Source organism: Sycon ciliatum, chromosome 9, assembly GCF_964019385.1.
Source record: "Sycon ciliatum chromosome 9, ocSycCili1.1, whole genome shotgun sequence".
Lineage (NCBI taxonomy): Eukaryota > Metazoa > Porifera > Calcarea > Leucosolenida > Sycettidae > Sycon > Sycon ciliatum.
Window position 1 is genome coordinate 29,705,460 of NC_088651.1, and position 18,971 is coordinate 29,724,430.

Genomic DNA, 18,971 nt, shown 5'->3' on the forward strand with positions numbered 1-18,971 from the left:
AAGCCATGAGGCATTCGCCCATTGCGGATTATTCTCTAAAACAATCACAGATTCTGTTCGACAAGCATTGCCATTTCCAGAACCTTCAAACTTTTGGCACCCACATCCTTTATTTCTGCTCCATCTTTTCATCAATAATAACAAAAAAAGGGGGAGGGTTGTAAACATAACGAAACATAAATTAAACGAACCATAAAGAAGACCGAGGATTTTGTACCTTTTCTAACGCCATGATCCGCCAATGACTATGAATCCCTGGGAAGTCCCAGTTTAGGGGTATACTCTCATATTCAGTTCTCAGTTATTTGTCTGCAATGTCAAACAATGGATGGTTAGAAATTGTGTTTTCTTAGATTTTCCACAAACCTCTTGCTTGACAATAGAGGAAAAATGTCGGAGACTATATGTTAAAGTGGTGAATGTGAACTGTGCAACCTAACCCAGTTGCATATGAATCATGTTGTGGTTAGGAGTTTAGGTTATTTCTGAAAACAAGGTCATGTGTCGGCCTTTTAGATTAGAACTACCATTTCCTAGACTCTGTGGTTTGTGCAAGAACAACATTGTCTTTATGCTTTGTCGTTCGTAGATATTTGTACAATAATCAGATCCAGAATTTAAGTGACGGTGTGTTCTCTGGTCTAACAAACCTCCAAACACTGTAAGTATTCTCAACTGCACCACTGTGAACGCAGAGAATAGTATCCGAAAGACCGAGATTTGACCAAGTTACGATAATTTCAAAATGCCTACCCCATCGAACATCGGTGTTCGATCAATGTATGGGCCGGCCAATAAAGGGTTAATATAACTGTGTGTATATAGAGTACTGCTGGATACGTGGTGAACAAACCTCGATTATCTGTGAGTATTATTATCTGTTGCACTGATTGAAGGAAACAGTTGTAGACGCTGTGTGTGAAATGCTTTGTTATGAAGCCTCTGATTCTCGTAAGTGTCAGGAAGGAATGACCACACGGCACGAGGACAACTACTTTTTCTTAACGGTATACTTCACTTGATCGAACATAATAACTCAGTCTAAGACGACCAGATATGTAAAGCATGCAAATGACAGCGTATACAGTAAATCGCACACAGCGCATATAGCTTTTACCATGCATGATGCTTCAGCGGTACAGCGGAGTCGAAATACGGCATTCCTTGGAGAAGTGTTGGAGCTAGGTGTCAGGTCTCCGAATTTCCCAGTACTCCTTGTCAGTTGCGCGCCCTTTTGTCGCAATCGCTGACCATATTAGATCTGGTTACGTTGATGGACAGTTTGTCAAACTGCGTAACATTTTTCCTTCTCCTTTTTCACCATAATTTAATTGGCTCACCATCCGAGTTGAATTTGCACACCTGATGAGCCGCAATGACCTATACGGCCAAACGTACATCGTGTGGAAATACCTGTTATTGTCCATAACTAGTCCATCATACATGATAGTGGAGTTCAGTAGGATGTTGTCGTTTCGGTTTGTCACAATTTGTCTTCGCTTAGCTTCCTCTTTCTACGTTTATTACATGAACTTGAGTCTCCCAAGTTGGGTGGTCTGTTGCTGTGCGTCGTCGAGTTGTAGTAAGGCCGGTATGTCCAATAGTCGTAATATTTTCGTCATCACCCAGTAACATTCGGCATTCTTTGTTGCCATGATGTGTAGCTCATGCTCTTCTGAGCCTTCCAAGTTGGAAGGTTGTTGGTTTGCGTCTTGGAGAAGTGTTGGAGCTAGGTGTCAGGTCTCCGACTGTCTCAGTACCGTATTTTTCGGAGTATAGCGCGCACCTTTGTATAACGCGCATCCCCAATCTTCATTGAGGGTGCTCACTTCAATCTTCATTGAAGTACATGCATTTCATATTCGGAGCATAGTGCGCACCAGCGATTTTTGGCCTAAAATAGCACATCTAAAGTGCGCACTATACTCCGGAAAATACGGTACTCCTTGTCAGTTTTGTACCATTTTGTTGCACTCGCTGACCATATAAGATCTAGTCACGTTGATGGACAGTTAGTCATAACTCGTAACATTTTTCCTTCTCCTTTTCTTCTTTTCACCATAATTTAATTGCCTCACCATCCGAATTGAATTTTTCCTTATTCTCTTCTTTTCTTGCCGTGGTTGGCTATCACCCCTCTCTCGCTTTTACGTGCCAATTAGTCATGAAGCACGAGTTGAGGGGAATCATTAAATTTTAATAAAACGTTTCTTAATAATGCAATGAATATAACTAAATGCGCACTCATATCACAACCATGGGGACGAATCATGTATTCCAGAACGTTTTCTTGTCACAATTATCAATGGAATTCGTGACTAAAGAGAATGATGAAACTACAATAGGATTTATACACTTGCAGAGGAACAGCGAGGATACAAGCATAGTAAGAAAAATAGCACAAACCTAGGAACAATTTGCACAGGTAATAAACTATAGGTGAGGTGAGAAATGATAGGAAATTCAGCAAGTGCAGTGTGACAATGGACATGCATGTGTAAGTGTGTGTGAGTGCGAATTTACTGGAATAGCGTAAGTGCGGTGACATTTTCTTTTTGTTTACAAAGATTTGGATCACGAATGCGAATGTAGACTGCTTCTAGAACTTTTAACTGCTTGAAACTACTTGCAGAACGAACAACACTGAACCAAGAATCATCATAACTTTTTTTTAAACGTTTCTCTTTTATTTAAACTCGGATACTGAGCCTTATTATTTTTAATATAGCTATGAATAGGATGAAGGACGCCGCAGACATCACGCAACTACGTTACTTGTTTGACATGTAGTACCTGGTATTTTATAACAAAAATATTATTGAAAACCCAGAATCGATTTACTTGTTCCTATCATCAGTGGGAAAAATACGGAACTACTGAAGTAAGGATACAACCAAAGAAACTGAAATTAAGTACTGTAAATACTAAATAGAAAGGTGTTAGAAATAACATCAAGGTACAAGTACAATAAAACCACTAGAGGAAACGCAAAAAGTTAACAAGATTACGTAACAAATATTTTTGTTATAAAATACACAGTACTACATGTCAAACAAGTAACGTAGTTGCGTGATGTCTGCGGCGGCCTTCATCCTATTCATAGCTATATTAAAATTATTATCTCCACGTAGATTATTATTTATTATTTTTATTATTGTGAAAAGAAGAAGGACAAAATGTTACGAGTTATGACTAATTGTCCACCAACGTAACCAGATCTTATAGAGTTAGCGAGTGCGACAAAATGGCACAAAACTGACAAGAAGTACTGAGACATTTGGCGACCTGACACCTAGCTCCTACACTTCTCCAAGGCGCAAACCAACAACCTTCCAACTTGGAAGGCTCAGATTCGGAAAGGTCCAAGAGGGGAAGGAAAGCGCAACGAAGAAGAGCACGAGCTACGCATCACGGCGACAAAGAATGCCGAAGGTTACTGGATGATGAAGAAACTAGTAAGACTACTGGACCGACCAGCCTTACTGTTAGGTACCTCCTCCCGTACCTTTTCTAGCTGGCCTGCATGCACTTGCGTACTGACCTTTTGTCTCCTTTTGTTCCGTTGGCCTGGGTAGCTACTTGCGCGCCCATATTTGCCATAGCTACCCAGGCCCTTTATCTTGCCGTTCAGACTTGATCTCTTCCTCTCTTTTCTCACTCTTCAATTCAGTTCAATGTAGTCGTTTAGTTCGTCTTGGTCTATTGTCTCGTCGTCTATAATAAATGTCGTTCCCCCAACCTACCTATTCCCGTTATAATGTCTGGATAATGTGTCGTCAGTCGTCCTGTTTCGAACTCAACATTGGCGCCCGATTAGTGATCGACCCACGACCCTGAGATCATCCCAGGCCCAGCCGTCCTCAACCGCCATTCGTCTCGTCTATGTCAACCTCGTCGCGTCCATGTCAGTCTCGTCTCTCCTACGCCAACCTCGTCTCGTCTCTATCAACCTCGTCTCTCCTACGCCAACCTCGTCTCATCTATGTCAACTTCGTGTCGTTCAAGCCATGCAGGTCAGCTACCTTTCTCTCTATCTATTTTTTGTATGTGTTCCTTCTTCGTCAAATTTATTTGCGTGATTTTTTTGTAGTGTGCGCGGGTGTCCTTCATTAATATTAGGGGTCCGATCATGGTGAGCCACGCTCTCTTGTTTATGTCGTATATTAAAGTGTAACTAGGCTCTATTAGCCATGCAAAATACTAGTCATCAGAATACAATTCAAATACAATTCAAGTCCCTCGTCGAACTCCAATAGTTATCATTTTGTGCCATGTTTTGAAGGGGCGTTTGGGCCCGTTGTTATTGGCAATGTACACACTATAATATAAGTAGTACAGGAACGTTGACGGTTGTAATGATCTGTAGTGCATTTTTAGTACACACTTTTGTGAGGCCTGTGCAGCGTGTGTGTGTGTTTTCTCCTTCAGTCATTTTTTTAAATCTTTTTCTCTTCTTTTTTTCTCTGCGCGAGGACGCGGGATTTTTTTCATGGAGGGGTGGTATGTTAGGTACCTCCTCCCGTATCTTTTCTAGCTGGCCTGCATGCACTTGCGTACTCACCTTTTGTCTCCTTTTGTTCCGTTGGCCTGGGTAGCTACTTGCGCGCCCATATTTGCCATAGCTACCCAGGCCCTTTATCTTGCCGTTCAGACTTAATCTTTTCCTCTCTTTTCTCACTCTTCAAATCAGTTCAATGTAGTCGTTTCGTCCGTCTTGGTCTCTTGTTTCGTTGTCTATAATAAATGTCGTTCCCCCAACCTACCTGTCCCCGTTGTAATGTCTGGATAATGTGTCGTCAGTCGTCCTGTTTCAAATTCAACATTACTACAACTCGACGACGCAAAGCAAAAGACCACCCAACTTGGGAGGCTCAAGTTTATATAATAAATATAGAGGGGAAGCTGAGCGAAAACAAAATATGACAAACCGAACGCCAACATCCTACTGAACTCCACTACCATGTATGATGAATTAGTTATGTGCAATAACAAGTTCATCATAACTATAATAATTATTATTGGCTCACCATCCAGTTCAACTTTAAACATACAGTGGCGTTAAGATTGTTTTCGTAGGTGCACAGCATGATTGTTTGGCTCGCTACACAGTTCTAGCGTTACAATTAGTTTCTCAGCCACCGTTGCACTTAGCTCTCACTTCACTTCTATTGTCTCACCCTCTGTCATGAGCTCATTCTATTTTATCACTATGTTTTGTTCTCGTAATACATTATTGAATGTATATTTAAAATCATCGTTCAGCATGGATACTCTTCAATCACGACTTTCCACTGATGAATGTGACAAGAAAATTAAAGTTTGTAAACTTTTATGACTTTGTTGTAGTGTGGCGATGACCGCAGGATTTGTTCTCTTTATTGCTATTTTATTGTTGTATCCACGTCGATTATTTAAAATAAAATAAGCAAATGTAAAAAGGAAAAGGACATTATGGATACGAGTTAAGAGTAACTCTCCATCACTGTAACATGATACTTTATACAGTCAGAAAGTGCAATAACTAGGCACAAAACTGACAGAGTACTGAGACATTCATTATTCGACATTCGAGACATTCGACGTCAAGCCAACTAGCTTCAACACATCTCCGTAGCGCTAACCGACAGCCTTCCAACATGGAAGGTTCAAGGTTATGGAAAAACGAAAGAGGGGGAGGCAAGCGCAACGAAAACGAGCAAAAAGCTACAGTCCCAACGGAACAAAGAATGTCGATTGTGACTGGACGATGACTAGGCCAGTACGATATTTGACAAAGCGGTCTTACTACAATTCGAAGTAGCAAAGCAGCACACCACCCAACTTGGGTGGGTCAAAATATCAAAGATAGTAAAGAAAGGCGAAGCTCGTATCCATATGTCCTTTTCCTTTCTACATTTATTTATTGAAGAAGGGCTGAGGCTTCCTGCAGCTTCATCTGTGAAAAGAATTCGGGTGGACACACCCATTCCCATAGCGCTGCATATCACATCCGAACCAGTTCCGTTATTTTTACAACGTTTCGGCACTTGGCCATCGTCAGGTAATAACAATGAATACCGTGGAAGCCACACAAGAGCAGTATATACGCAGAGTGTAGCGCCAAAAAAAGATGCGAATTATGTCACCTAGTATGACAGAGAGAGAGAAAAGGCGCAACTAGCACATCACGGAGGAGAAGCAGCAGAAGGTAGCGCGCATTGTGCTCTGTGAATGGCGTTACGCAGAGTGTAGCGCCAAAAAAAAATCGTAGAGCTCTCCAAGGTCGTCACCTTCCCGGAGGCGGGACCCGGCGGGACGGGACTTGGCGGGACCTATAAAACCTGATGTAATTTCATTTTTGGTTCACAATTTGCTAAATTTCTCTTTCTATCAGATTAAAGATGTCGGCCTGGTCAACCTCCGAACCATATGTTGAGAAGTGGTATTTATTTTCTTGTACAAAGGATGAATTGACCGTGCGCTTACTGACAGATATGTGTACAGCGTATGAATTGAGACCTCTTTTACTGCACCCGGATCGGGAAGACATGACTCCAATGGAGATCGCAGAATATATTTGTAGGGTGTCGTCGCGCGTTCTCGTGAGCGGTGACAAACTCCAACGTCTACCCAAGATAGTTGTAGACGGTGTTGCAGACTACGGAAGCCCATCAAGCCGGGATACAGGAAGATTGTTACGGTGTTGGGATGATGGTCGCAGATCAATGTACAACGTGATGAAGGCTGCAGGTGTTCTGGACATTGTCGAAGAGACATTTGAAAATGCTGACCAGATCGAAGCCCAGGAGTTCATCCGTGTGATCAAGGATCTGGAAAATGATCCGAAAAATTGAAATTACAAGTCAAAATACTGCAAAACTATGAGTTCTGATTAATATAAAATTGGAAAAAGTGAGATAACATTGACATTAGAAATAGTAATATTTTAGACATCGGAATGCAATATGATGTAGGGCAGGACATAACAACCACCCCTAAAAATCAAAATTAATGATACATGCAGAATTCCAAATCATGACACCATATTACCTTATTGTTAAGGGTAGAGCATAACACCCCAATACATATTTTTCAATAATACCCCCATATTTTATCCGCAAAAAACCGGGCCAAAAATAATTTTCACCGCAAAAATGGGGTACTATTAGTACCCCATTTTTCAATAATACCCCATTTTTTGGGACCCGGGCGCCCCCTGGCCCAGAACCCGCTCGTTACTTACTACTACCGTTGTGCTCTACTTCGTCGTCTACTTCGTAGAGCACAACGGCGCGCTCTTCTTCTCCGTGATGTGCACAGTTGCACCTTCTCTCCCCCCCTCTGTATAGAGGTGACATAACTCGCATCATTTTTTTTTTGGCGCTACACTCTGCGTAACGCCATTCACAGAGCACAATGCGCGCTACCTTCTGCTGCTTCTCCTCCGTGATGTGCTAGTTGCGCCTTTTCTCTCTCTCTGTCATACTAGGTGACATAATTCGCATCTTTTTTTGGCGCTACACTCTGCGTATATACTGCTCTTGTGTGGCTTCCACGGTATTCATTGTTATTACCTGACGATGGCCAAGTGCCGAAACGTTGTAAAAATAACGGAACTGGTTCGGATGTGATATGCAGCGCTATGGGAATGGGTGTGTCCACCCGACTTCTTTTCACATTTATTTATGGCTCAACATCCGAGTTTCAAAATAAACAAAAACAATATAAATATAACTCGGATGGTGAGCCAATGGACCGTATGCGTGTTAAAACAAAATGGCGTCACGATTTATTGAAAGTGGTATAGTTGGTGGAACGAGTGTTCAAACCCATTTGAACTTCATACTGTTCGTCTTCTTTTTGACATGCTCTCTTTCCATCGTCCTTAGCTTTTGTTTGTTGAGAGCTGTTTTGGCTTTCTCCTATACCTCTCGGGGATGCCAAGTGATGGATTTGAGAGGCTGGTGATGGCTGTGAGCGAGAGTTTGCCGATCGGCGTCGTCCTCGCTATAGCGATGAAAATACTAGTTACTGCGCACCTGGCAGATATCACAACACGTCGGAGCGTCCAGGAGCAAAGGAATCTTGGGTTTTCACTGGAATCTAGTTCCTCCAGCATCGTGTAGCCCACCGTCGGTGAATGGCGGTCCAGAAAGGTCGAAACTGGTCTTCTGCAGCATCTCGCAGTCCTGCGAGGCGCACTGAATACGCCTGTCATGTATTCTACAAATAAAAATCACGAAGTAGTGGACTTTACAGTGATGAGTCTATCCTGTATGCTGCAAAAGACGCAGGAAATGTGACTGGTGTCCGTACACTGGACGCCAATATCATCCCAGTCTTCTCCTGCAGGATCTGTTTGACATTGACATACCGGTATGCAGTGGGTCGACATTGGCCTGGTTTGGCAGCTATCTGCCTGGGTGGATGTAGTAGGTTTGCATTGGCGCGTCGTCCAGTCAGACATTTTCTTGTAACTGTGGAGTACCGCCGGGCAGGGTTTGAGAGGTTGCTCGTGCTGTGAACACAACTCTACTGCCTGTCTCGTCCTGGAAGTGCCGTCTCGCCGCTTCCTTGCTCTACAGTCACGCCGTTATTTCGCTTTGTTTCGTGGTGCAGCTCAAAACCTGCCCAAACAACTGTGAGCTCGCAACATGGTATGGACAAATTGCACCACTCATGCTGGTTAACTAAAACCGGGATAGTCGAGTAAGCGAGTTCACTCCCTGGGCCATGGCAAGATCTGTTCAGCGCGGGCTATTCCAACCTCCAAGTGCATAGTCACCGATCGATCCATGCGATGGTGGTTGAACTACAAAGAGCCAAGGTCTACGAGTACTACTATTGGATGCTGTCTACATGCAGTCAACAAAATCAAAGTACCTCAGTATGCCCCAGAACAGGGCATGTGCATCTATAGCATGACACAACAGGGGTTCTGGCGGCACCTGTCAAACAAGCAGTAGCGACTAGTGCCAGCTACCTATTGGAGGCTAGCCGCTACAGTCTGTCACTGGAGATAATTATTATGTTCACTGTTTAGACTGAGCACAGTCAATGATGCCCAATCAATCTGCCCAATGTGTGTTCTGTTCCACCTAATTATAACGTCCCATCGCATCAACCCTACTACACGCACATGTCGTCACTCTAGCACGACTTGTGTTATTATTGTTTATTTTGATTCGCACGATAAATAGAGCACAATAAACGTTAACTTGACCGAAGGTTAAAGGCGACTGCAGATAGAGGAACACATCGAGGTACAGGTACCGGCATCAGTACAGTATCAGAGAGAAACAAACAAAAATGAGAGGTACGCAGAAAAAACTCTCGTAAGCCCAAGGGGAAGTGGTTGATGAGGGATGAATGCACTCTCCACGCTCGTCTACACTGTTCGTGGAAATGCACACATACATACAATAATATACAACATAGCAATAGCATGCACAGAACCGAACAATTTCATGTTCACACATGCAAGCACAGACCTGAACATTAGTATCAAAAGCCGATACAGACAATATCCCCATACACACAGACGCACACACACACACACACACACACACACACACACACACACACACACACACACACAATGTCCCATGTATGCGCCCGTGGCGAGAAAAGCACGCAAATCTAAAAATGCACTGGATGTGAACCCACAGATTTTCTCTTATAGCAACGATAGCGGATCTGATTCTGAATGAAACACACACACAATACAATCATTGAATGCCCATCCGCAGATGATGGCAGGTCCTGAAAGAACAGGCAGTGTTCCAGTGATGGGGAACAGAACTTCGAGTGGCGAGTGAGGTATACACACACACACGTGCGTGCGCGGGCACACACCAAAGTATGAAGAAATAGAATCGACATCGTAGTATTCATTGGTTGGGGAATGGAAAGGAAAATAAAACACTGCTGTAGGTTATTGTTGTAAGGACACTGGGAGCACAACAGAAAGGTAAGCAACTTGCTTTGAAGCAAAGAAAGTTATTATTCCACGGATCTCAGAAGGAAGGAACGTTCCAGAATGCTGCACTGGCAACAGGCGGCCTGCATGTGCGCGGCCCCTGCAGTCGGTCCAGCTGCCGGCCTTGCAGTGCTGAAAAGAATGTGCAGTGCAGCATGTCGCATAGTATCGCAGCCTGGACAAATAGGCGCTGGGAAGTCCTAGTTATGTGCTCACCTACACCACGATGCACCAATCTTCTGAGCTACTTTGGCAACAACTTTGTCCACTTGAGACTCCCATGGGCTGAGCCAGTTGTTGAGGGCTGCATCAAGGTGGACGGCAATGACCGCTGATGGCAAGGCAATCCATGACACACAGTCACTAGGGCATCGTCAACATGGCGCTGAGGCTGGATCGATAAAATCAACCTTTAGGCTGCCGCGGGGCTGACAACGAGGCCGCTGTCTCGAAGCTAGTCAGTCAGCCTGGTCACCGCCATTGACGAACCAGCCGCCACCGCCAGCAATGGCGGTAGGTTGTGACAAGTGTGGTGCAATATTGTCAGCAAATTCAGTACTCAGGATAAGATGAGTGACAAAGGGAACGTTGTGTTTGATAATATTGAAGTGAACAGGGATGATCACAAACCCTGCGCGTACTCTACCGTGAGTTACAAGAAAATTCCGGACTGGACGACGAGCAAACACCAACCTGCTACATCCAACCAGGCAGATACTATTACGATAGCTGCCAAACCAGGTCAATGCCGACCTACTGCATAATGTCAATGTCAAACAGATCCTGCAGGAGAAGACTGGGGTGTTGGCGTCCAGTCACTGAGTGTACAGACACCAGTCACATTTCCTGCGTCTTTTGCAGCATACAGGATAGACTCATCACTGTTAAGTCCACTACTTCGTGATTTTTATTTGTAGAATACATGACAGGCGTATTCAGTGTGCCTCGCAGGACTGCGAGATGCTGCAGAAGACCAGGTTCGACCTTTGTGGACCGCCATTCACCGACGGTGGGCTACACGATGCTGGAGGAACTAGATTCCAGTGAAAACCCAAGATTCCTTTGCTCCTGGACGCTCCGACGTGTTGTGATATCTGCCAGGTGCGCAGTAACTAGTATTTTCATCGCTATAGCGAGGACGACGCCGATCGGCAAACTCTCGCTCACAGCCATCACCAGCCTCTCAAAACCATCACTTGGCATCCCCCAGAGGTATAGGAGAAAGCCAAAACAGCTCTCAACAAACAAAAGCTAAGGACGACGGAAAGAGAGCATGTCAAAAAGAAGACGAACAGTATGAAGTTCAAATGGTTTTGAACACTCGTACCACCAACTATACCACTTTCAATAAATCGTGACGCCATTTTGTTTTAACATGAATATCGCGGATTAAATAATTGTGAAAGGAAAAGGACAAAATGTTACAAGTTATGACTAACTGTCCACTAACGTAACCAGATCTTATACAGTCAGCGAGTGCGACAAAACTGACAAGGAGTACTGAGACATATGCCGACCTGACACCTAGCTCCAACACTTCTCCAAGGCGCAAACCAACAGCCTTCCAACTTGGAAGGCTCAGGTTCGGAAAGGTCTAAGAGGGGAAGGAAAGCGCAACGAAGAAGAGCACGAGCTACGCATCACGGCAACAAAGATTGCCGAAAGTTACTGGATGATGGCGAAACTAGTAAGACTATTGGACATACCCGCCTTACTACAACTGTGCCGTGTTGGACATACCCGCCTTACTACAACTCGACGACATAGTTACCAGCTAAGAAATCCCTTTCCGCGTCAAGCACCTGTCGCCATTCTGCGCAGTTTTCCGTGTTGTGCAATCCAGACGTGGAATTCACTGCCACCCCATGTAGCACAAATCTTCAAAAGTTTAAATGCACCATCAACGAATACCTCCGCCACCAGGATTGGTGATGGTCCATGGACATTCTGCCTGTCTACATGAATATGTGTGAGAAGTGGTGGCGGGGCCAGGCTGCTCTGCCGACATCAAAGGTCTCGGAGTCTACGCAGACAAATCGGGCCATAATGAAGTAAAACAATGAGGAGGGGTGGAAGAGGGGAAATGAATGGTAGTGAGGAACGAGGGCAATGAGTAGATGGTCGTGAGAGAAGCAGAGTGAAAGATAACGTCACATTGTGGTAAAGGAGTGGCGGGGGGGGGGGGGATGCTAGTGAGGCGCTGGTCTAACCCGTTTCCTAAAGCATCAGTGGCTGCTTGCCACTTCAGGTTCAGCAGATACTAGCTCCATTTTCCTTGAAGTATTGGACCTGTCTCGTTTGCGGCCGTGCTGGCAGAATGGTCGCTGGTTTGCTGTTCCACAAGGGAATAATGCAGTCTGGGTATGAACCCTGGAGACTGCTACGAATGTGCACGGGCTGCGTCGACTTGAGCTTGGGAGGGTGGCAGTGGGCAGTCTCCGTGGCTAACCTAGTGGAACGACGACCCACTGGCGGAGATTGGCTTGAGGTGGGAGGATGGGCTTTGGGGGCTTTTTGTTGGAAGGTGAGACAGCTTGAAAGTGAACGAAAGCGCAGCGACCAGTCGGCGGTGTTTCAGGCCGGGGAGCCGTGCGCCTTTGCCAATCACCTTCAGTGCCTTGAGCTGTACTTTGTCCGGCCTGGAAGTGCATGACCCCATCCACACCAGGCAGCAGTATTCCACTTTTGGCCGAACGAAGCCTTTGTAGACTGCCATGCGGCCTCTAGAGTCCAACAGGGGTGCATCCTTTCTCAGGACGTGTAGGCGTTGGGCAGCCTTTGAGGCCATGGCCCGAAGGTGTGCTGAGTAGGACAGCTGCGAGTCGAATGCTATGCCCAGAAGTTTAATTTCCTTCTCTTCAGGAACAGTCACTCCACTGAGCACTGGTGGGAGCGCTGGGTCAGGCTTGCGGTGGTCGATTATTAGGGCTTGGGATTTGAATGGCTCGAAGTTGACCTTCCACTTGGAACCCCAGTGGGAGACGGCATCCACTGCTTCCTGGACTTGTGCTGCAGAGTCGGATATGCTGGTGGTGGCAGAGGAGATGCACTGAGACAGTGTCGTGTCATCTGCATAGGTTGCAAGCTCAGCACAGCAGACAAGGTGTCCTCGCAGTCATTTACGTACAGGAGGAGCAGCTTATTTCCAAAGATGGTACATTGTGGTACCCCTGTTTGGATATGGTGCAGGGAGGACTCTTGGCCGCCCACAACTGCCTGGAGGCGCCGGATGTGCAGGTAGCATTCCATCCATCCGAGATGCGGGCCGTCTAGACCGTACACGGAAGCCTTGTGCAGCAGGCCAGCATGGATGACTTTATCAAAGGCGCCTGCTTCATCTATTGTCAAAACATGGGCGGCTCCTCCAAGGCCGGCTGCTCTGGACCATTCAGAGTGGAACTTGGTTAAGACGTCAGCTGTGCTCAGGCCTTTTCTGAACCCGAACTGTTTCGCGGAGACGGCAATGTGGGACTCCAGGAAACTGGTTATCTGACGATTGGCAATCGTTTCCACCACTCTGGATATTACAGACAGCCGAGACAGAGGTCTGTAGTGCTGAGGCACGTCCTTGGATTTCTTCTTTTGAATGGGTTTGACTCTAGCTGTCTTGCAGGATGTCGGCATGGCCATGCTGTAGAAGCTAAGGGAGAACAGTTTGGAATGTGGCTTACTTAGGGGGTCAGCACACATCTTCAGAACTCGTGCGGGAATGATATCCGGTTCAGTAGCTTTCGAAGCATTTAAGCACTAGAGTTCTCTCTTGACAGTGGCAGGGCGGAAACGAACAGTTGAGAGTTTTTTCTGCCGTGCGCTGAGCAAGGTGGGGGGAATCAGCTGAAGGTTGGTTGGCGGGGAAGTCGTCGGCGCCCAGGCTACATCTTGAGGGGAAATACTGCCCAAAACACTCAGCTTTTTCGGCATTCGATACACATTCCAAAAAAGGCTGCAGCGTGAGAGTTGGGATGGATGTAACAGTTTTTCCGTGTTCACTTCCTCGCACCTCATGCATCTTACGCCAGTCTATTAGCACCTTCATTGGCGCCATTGCCACATGTATACTATCACCTTTTGCATATAACTGGTTGAGGCACGCTCAACCAGGTCTCTTACTTTCCAAGTTCAATTTAAAAAACCTGTTAAGGTGGCTCACACCCTCTGCGCACGCATCGTTTGAAAAGTGTAGATTTTCAGTAAATTTTTCGGTAGCGATGATTTTTGTGCGATCAATCGTTGTAGGAAACGTCTTCTCGCTTTTCTGCAATTCTGGCGACCTAGCTAGAACCTGCTGCTAGTGTTCCTCTTCACTCGTTCTTTCTATGAAAGGGGAAGGCAGCACTCGCAGAAGATTTTCCAAGAATGCAATGTCGACTGGTGCTCGTACCATAAGAAGGGAGAAATCAAAGTCCGCTCTTGAATCATGCCGGAGTATTAGAAAATTATTTCAGAACACGCTTGTGTAGATTTCCTGCCAGTGCCACTGACATCTTGCGACCCTCTTAATATTATAAATTGCTCGATCATCTCCCGCACTGACTGGCAAATTCGTCAGGTAGCTGTGGATGGATCGATTCAGGGAGATCGAAGGTAAATACATCGAAGCACTTCAAACACGTTTCAAGACGCACTTCAAATTTTGTAATTGTGTCTTGAAAATTGTTTAGAACAATTCGTACTTCAATACGCTGTTGAATTGTATCCTCTGCTTGGGAGTCTCGACTGTTTTATTGCTGCATGGCTTTCCTCAACACCGTTCACTGTACATGTATCGCGGAACGCAGATTGGATGGCATTGGAGGTGAATTTGATAATTTGTGACTGTGTCATCAACCAAGTGAGGACATCAAATATCAACAGGGACGCTCCGAAAATCACAAACGCTGCGAAATAGATATGAAATGGTCTTACACACTGGAGGGTATTCCACATTCATTGTGTAATATATTTAGACTGTCCGAAAGTTTGTCGTGCCGTGCAACTTTCACAGACTAATCCGATAATTGGCATGTGGCCCTACTGGCACACACTCATGCGTATGCCGTTGAGTTTAAAGTCGCATCAATGTGTGTCACTCGGGTGTGTACATGCATGCGCGCTCACGCGGGCGTTTTGTGTGCGCGCCTGGCAAGCAATAACGCCGCTCAGTATGACTAGTGTTGAACCGTGGTAATTTGCCCCCACCCCCCCCCCCTTTTTTCTACTGGCGTTGGATATGCAACTAACGACATAAACTCGGTTGTTGAAAACGAGTGCCATGCCGCACCACAATGGATTGACAATACTATAATACAAGTAGCGCTGTAAAAGCGCTGGTAATACTTATGTTGCAGCCATGGCAGTTGTAATTAGCTTTCCAAGTCAAGCCTGCCGCAGAAATTATTGCACTCTGACCAGCTGGAGTGGCCCAGGACTGCCGGTTGTGGAGAACAGGAGTGATGCTTGTATATACGCTTGTATTTACATGATGTACACAGTGTACTTCGAAGTAACGTTGCTGGTCAGTGTGGAACCGCCATCCATATCAGATCATACAGCTGCTATCAGTCTCAACAGCTTGTATCTGGCAAATAGGGTTTTAGTGACTCGATTTTTCTTACTGTGTTCAACAGAGTGTCATTGCACACAGCTACTTGATGTAATAGTAGCATCTTGGAAATTTTATATTTTTGATAGTTAGCTTCAGTAGAAACTTCTCCAGTATGGCTCTTAGCTTCATCACCACGGAGACTAAGCATTCAAGTAATGCACGAAGAACAGTGGCTAGATGTGAAGTGAAAAGCCATTGGACCGTACCCCGTGGGATACGCATTTAGTATAGAAGTATTTCTTGCTATGTTGGCAGCAAACACTGTATATTATAATAATTACATTACCTGTAGAAAGTGCCCAATGTGCATTGCTTCAGCACTATGTTTTGGACAAAGCAGTCAACAAATTCCACATCAGTATTGGCTTCATGTTGGAGAAAGTTTGAAGAAGGGCTGAGGCTTCCTGCAGCTTCATCTGTGAAAAGAATTCGGGTGGACACACCCATTCCCATAGCGCTGCATATCACATCCGAACCAGTTCTGTTATTTTACAACGTTTCGGCACTTGGCCATCATCAGGTAATAACAATGAATACCGTGGAAGCCACACAAGAGCAGTATATACGCAGAGTGAAGCGCCAAAAAAGATGCGAATTATGTCACCTAGTATGACAGAGAGAGAGAAAAAGGCGCAACTAGCACATCACGGAGGAGAAGCAGCAAAAGGTAGCGCGCATTGTGCTCTGTGAATGGCGTTGCACAGAGTGTAGCGCCAAAAAATAAAATGATGCGAGTTATGTCACCTCTATACAGAGGGGGGGGGGGAGAGAGAGAAGGTGCAACTGTGCACATCACGGAGAAGAAGAGCGCGCCGTTGTGCTCTACGAAGTGAGGGTACATGCCAAATAATTATGGTGTTAATTCTAGCACAGGATCTAGGAGGGGAGCACGGAGCCCCATGAGTCAATGCACTATGAGGTTAAAACTTCCATGCCAAACTGTTACCACCAGGGACGCGACGAGGCATCAGGAATAGAATGGTTTTCAGTGACCCGCCTCCTATTATAATTATTCAGTGATATTGAAGTAGCAGCAGGGGAAGCTGAGAAAATTCACAACAAATCCCATCCGGTGCTTATGTTCACATGGGGCTTGGCATCACGAATCTCAATCGCCTCGCGCAGTTTTCGACGGGCTCGATCAGGCTCTCTTCCTATTACTTCAACTGCAGAGAATGCACTTTGCCCATAGTTAAGCTTACATCCAGGGTGAGTGGTGCGAAAATGTTGGCCCCATGGCTTGTCGAGTTCCTGGCGTCTTGCCTCACCATTATGTTCTTCCAGGCGAGTTTCCAGAAAGCGGCCAGTCTCACCAACATATTGTTCCGGACATTCTTTGCACTTCAGCTGATATACAACATTCTTCTGCATACATACATCCTGTCCCCCGGATATACACGAGATACATGGCCCCTTTGGGCGACCTCTCTTTGGGCGACCTCTCATTCTATTCCTGATGCCTCGTCGCGTCCCTGGTGGTAACAGTTTGGCATGGAAGTTTTAACCTCATAGTGCATTGACTCATGGGGCTCCGTGCTCCCCTCCTAGATCCTGTGCTAGAATTAACACCATAATTATTTGGCAAAAAAAGAAAGCGGCCAAAAAGAAAGCGGCCAGTCTCACCAACATATTGTTCCGGACATTCTTTGCACTTCAGCTGATATACAACATTCTTCTGCATACATACATCCTGTCCCCCGGATATACACGAGATACATGGCCCCTTTGGGCGACCTCTCTTTGGGCGACCTCTCATTCTATTCCTGATGCCTCGTCGCGTCCCTGGTGGTAACAGTTTGGCATGGAAGTTTTAACCTCATAGTGCATTGACTCATGGGGCTCCGTGCTCCCCTCCTAGATCCTGTGCTAGAATTAACACCATAATTATTTGGCATGTACCCTCACTTCGTAGAGCACAACGGCGCGCTCTTCTTCTCCGTGATGTGCACAGTTGCACCTTCTCTCTCTCCCCCCCCCCCCCTCTGTATAGAGGTGACATAACTCGCATCATTTTATTTTTTGGCGCTACACTCTGTGCAACGCCATTCACAGAGCACAATGCGCGCTACCTTTTGCTGCTTCTCCTCCGTGATGTGCTAGTTGCGCCTTTTTCTCTCTCTGTCATACTAGGTGACATAATTCGCATCTTTTTTGGCGCTACACTCTGCGTATATACTGCTCTTGTGTGGCTTCCACGGTATTCATTGTTATTACCTGATGATGGCCAAGTGCCGAAACGTTGTAAAATAACGGAACTGGTTCGGATGTGATATGCAGCGCTATGGGAATGGGTGTGTCCACCCGAATTCTTTTCACATGTTGGAGAAAGTTGTGAAAAACACTAGAGCATACATGTACACTCAATACACATGCTCAGCTACATGTATGGCATTTAGTATGTGGGCGACTTCAAAGTACTATTTTGGTAGTTTGCTTCGGTAGAAATTGTCTAAACTTGATCCAAAGCTCTACTACTATGTTCTGAAGATGTTGCAATCAAGTAATGTAAGACACGTATCTGCCGCATTGGAGCTAGTTGTGAAAACCTTTAGACCATACACTCAATGCACATGATCAGCTATGGCATTTAGTATGTGGGCGACTTCAAACGGTTCTATTTTGGTAGTTAGCTTAGGTGGAAACTGCTAAAACTTGATCCAAACTACTATGTTCGGAAGATGTTGCAATCAATTATTGTAAGACACGTATCTGTCATATGGTGGAGTCAGGGGTTCTAAGGCGTTGGACAATGTCCCAGTGCAATGTGCTGATTCTTGAAATATGGCATCACTTGAAACTTCAAAGTTTTATTTCACGAGTTGCCTTCGGTAGAACCTGCTCAAACTTGCTACACAGTACCATTATTAGGTTATGATAGCATAACCATCGAATACAGGGCAAGTCCAGTGTCAAGTACTTGTGGGCGGGGCTAATATGTGGGACGTGTGCGCTGAAATGGGATTTATTATTTATTTATTTATTTATTTATTACAGCATGTCATAGCACAGTGAGAACACCGGCCAATACAAAGAGAGAGGGTGTTAGCCAACCACGGCAAGGCAGGGAGAAGGGGAGGAGAAGAAAAAGGAACCGGCATGGGTAAGCAGTGATTGCAACCAAATCAGAAACACAAAATCAAAATCAAGGCACGACAAGGCTCTTAAAAAGGCGGAGGGAAGAAAGGTCCTTAGCTTCTTGGGGAAGTGCCAGCCACGCAGAGTACGCAATAAAAAAGGGAGAGTGAAGTAGAAAGGAGGACTTGGGTTTCGGAAGGGAAAGGGAGTTTCTCGTGCTACGGGAAGAGAACCAGTTGAAACAGTGGAGGTGAGGCGGACACAGATTGAGTTTGAGAGAATGGATAAGGGTGACAAGATGTGAATTACGTCTCTTAGACAAAGGGGAAGTGTCAGCAAGGGCATAAAGGGTGG

The 18,971-nt window shown here is 45.4% G+C and overlaps 1 protein-coding gene across 1 annotated transcript in view; it reads left to right on the forward strand.

Annotated features, from left to right (window-relative positions):
- Positions 1–18,971, forward strand: part of LOC135824423 (protein slit-like) — a 298,036-nt gene that overhangs the window by 94,031 nt on the left and 185,034 nt on the right. Inside the window, exon 6 of the mRNA XM_065337158.1 lies at positions 590–661. Coding sequence (XP_065193230.1) covers positions 590–661 — 72 coding nt within the window. The remainder of the gene's footprint in view (positions 1–589; positions 662–18,971) is intronic.